This window comes from Agrilus planipennis, unplaced genomic scaffold, assembly GCF_000699045.2.
Source record: "Agrilus planipennis isolate EAB-ADULT unplaced genomic scaffold, Apla_2.0 scaffold35, whole genome shotgun sequence".
NCBI classification, from domain to species: domain Eukaryota; kingdom Metazoa; phylum Arthropoda; class Insecta; order Coleoptera; family Buprestidae; genus Agrilus; species Agrilus planipennis.
This window is the reverse complement of record NW_020438957.1, coordinates 1876081-1879544: the sequence shown is the minus strand read 5'-3', so window position 1 is coordinate 1879544 and position 3464 is coordinate 1876081. Positions and strand designations below refer to the sequence as shown.

Sequence of the window (3464 nt, the reverse complement as noted above, 5' to 3'; positions counted from 1 at the left end):
AAGACACAAAAGATGTAGATTAAATAAAGGTTCAGGATTACTTGGGGATGTTCTAGTTTAGCTCAGGATAGGAAAAAGTAGAAGTGCGTGCCTAACTAATCTTCAGACTGACGTATGGCGACCTCATGATACTACGATGATGATGAATTTAAAAATATTTTTGAAACTTTCCCTACATAAACACACTTTGCAAAAGATTGACAAAATATTTTTTCTGTAATACTTATCGGAGCAATAAACAAAACAACGTTATTTTTATTATCTAAAGAAAATAGCACTTCAAAATTTTATCAATGTAATTAATGTCTAGTAAATATAGTACCTTACGATTAATAAGAAAATATATGTATAACTACGCATATATTAGTAGTATTTGAATGATCGTAAAACGAGTACTTTTTCTTTTTGAAGCAATAAGTATTTCCAACAGGAAAATCATGGCAAATACACACACTAAAATGGCAAACAACAGTCTGATAAGGAAACATTATCATAAAACGATGACACAGGATTCAAAGTTCACAAATTCTTTGATTAATATTCATAAATTTATACATCATACTTCGCGACTTCCTATTATTTTTCGGTCTACTGAAGTACTGAAAAATAAACGGGTTCACCACACCATATTGTCCTAAAAAGGCAATCAAACTAGATCGATAATAAGAAAGCATACTATTCCAAAAATGTTCTTAAAGATCCAATCACCAATGATTTTTTTGAAAACATTTTCAAAGCATTCAGACCCACTCGCAAAGTTTACAAGTTTTATTAGTCTTAGATATTTATAACATGTGATAAACTTCGTAAAGATAAATTCAAAAGTTGTGGAAATAACAAAATTCTTCATAAATTTCACCGAGTATCCAATATCACAAAAATTTGATGTTACAACTATTAACAAATTGATGAGATTCAAACTGCGTTTTTTTAACAGTTTATAACTACTTAAAGGTAACCCTAAAATTATAAAATTAATGCTAATGGTACTGCTAAATAATAATATAAAATAGTGTTTTGATTAAGATTAAACTTAGAGCACAAATTTTTATGGACAAAACAATATGTAAAATTAAAAAGTTTCTGAATATCTCAAAAACTAAAAACCATTCCATAACCGACACTAATCTTACTAATCTGAGATCTCAAACTCAAGCACCATAATAGATTAAGATAGAACACCAATAACTAATTTATAAGTTGAATAGATAATACTATTCGAAACTAGGAAGAAAGTTCAAAGAAGATAGATTAATATACTTTTAAGAATGAAGTCTTTTATTACAATTTAATTATCCATATTATTTAAATAGTTTCTAAATAAAACGTAATAACTTGTCCCCTGTTTTATAATTTTTTTCAAGGCTGAAAGTTCTAATGTTAATCTGTGCAATTTATGATTTTTTAAAAAATCAATGTCAAAATCATTAAATTAACATTTAGTTTTATTTATTAACTGAAATGCAATTTGAATAAAATCCTCTGGTCCACATTTAACACAGCTACAAAGTATAAGAGTCGTTAGTTCCATATGTTACAGTAAAATAGTAAATCTTAGAATTGAGATGGTAAATTTAAGATGCAGATACAGATAAAATTGATATAAAATGAGACAATTTTTCGGGCAATTACAAGCCAAGTTTCACCAACGACTATTAGTAAATTTTAGTTTTGAGAATAAAATATTGTAATTATAATTAGCAATCATTTATGGAGTCAATAAGTTATCCATATAACTTTAATACATTTTTAAAATCCTTTTATTGGATAAGAGACAGTGCTGCCAAAATAGTTTGTTTAACGTGAAAGATCAGAGCCAAAATAGGGTTGCAAATAATTTTATTGATATAAAATCAACATCAATCATTTTATATCAAAATATTTACAACCCCATTTTGTTTCCGATCTTTTACGCATTGTAATAAGAGAAAGAAATGGAATCCATAGTTTCTTTAGCTTTGGGTTCATCTAATAAGTGAAGTTTTTCGAATCGTTTTCTAAGAATTTTGGATTATAGGCATTTATTAGCACACGACAATATCTTGTCGTTTTCAGTTTTACACAGCTGGCGTATATCAATTCGATATTGTTTTGTGGGTACTGATCTGTTAGTACCGCTTCCATTTTATTTAAAACTCCTCCTTGCTAGATACTAATACTGCTATATCATCCACAAATCGAAGCATACTAATCGTTTGCCCCTGTAAATCTATCCCTACAGTTCTACTGTCTTTAATGATGTTGATCGCGTCTTCGATGTATAGATTAAAAAGTAGCGGTGACAGTGTGCATCCCTGTTTGACTCCCTTCAACGTTTAAATGGAACATATATTATTTGTCGTCAGATTTACTTGAAACTTGGTTTTAATGGTCTCCCATTTAATTTCTGAAAGACCTATCTCGACATTTTAAACAATTCAACCTCCAAAGGGGGGTTGGGGTAAAAAGGTGTTGCAATTTTTGTTTAGGACATACTTTATTTGTGGTTGAATTTACTTGAAACTTGGTATATATGCTATTTGATATTATTAATCCAATGAAAAGAGGTTGCAACGTTTCCATGGGGTATATTATATTGCAAATACGTGTTTTGGCAATTTTTAAAAATCAACTCTTAAGGACGAAATGTTGTTGCTATGTTTGTATTTGAAATCTAAGATGGCGACATTACATAAAATTAAAACGTTGGAAAGGTGAATTGGGAGTTAAAAGGTTTTATGGAGACACANTTTTTTTGTATTTGCATTAGAAATTCAAATATTTTAAATAAATCACATCTCTGTCTATTATCTATATCGGCTAGAGTACATGACAGTTTGACTTCTCTCCACAATAGTGCTCATAAATAAATAAATACATATACATATAAATAATCACCCAGCTTTAAAACCTCTCCACTGCATACAAATCGGACTCGCAGGCTTACACTCTCGCGAGAAACAGTCGCGAAAGCGCCGGAGTGATTGGTGCTTATCAGAATTAGAAAATAGCGCAAGCTTCACATTAGTTGGTCAGTATCAAAAATGTTACGAGTGAAGAATATACAAACTGTAATAGTCTTATAGAAATTCGAACCGTTTTTATATACTTTCCTATACCTTTTATTATTATAATAAACGATCGAAAAATGAGCGGAAAAAATAAAGAAATAAAACGCGCTAATAAATCGTCATCCTCATTGAAGTGCTGCCAAGTTTTTGATTCGATGACTTCCTTATCCGCGGCTGATCAAGGTATTGTTTGCGAGGCCATGAACAATTTCGTTGTAAAACCCTCCGGTCCTAAAGAAGTGTACAATAACAATTACAACTATCATACCAACACGTACGAAATCAAACACGAATTTCCGAAAAGGCCGCCAGCTACATTAAAATTCGAAAAAGTTACATATACATCGACGACCTGGTCTTTGCCAAAATTTAAATCAGGTGAGAGTTACCTATATTTAATAAATTTATTCCAAA

At 30.1% G+C, this 3464-nt stretch overlaps 1 protein-coding gene across 1 annotated transcript in view; it reads left to right on the top strand.

Annotated features, from left to right (window-relative positions):
* Nucleotides 1-2898: 2898 nt before the first annotated feature.
* The window catches only part of LOC108744768 (ATP-binding cassette sub-family G member 1), a gene marked incomplete at its 3' end in the record, with an annotated part of 29343 nt that continues 28777 nt past the window's right edge, over nt 2899-3464 (top strand). The window contains 1 exon segment of the mRNA XM_025975037.1: nt 2899-3428. Coding sequence (XP_025830822.1) covers nt 3128-3428 — 301 coding nt within the window.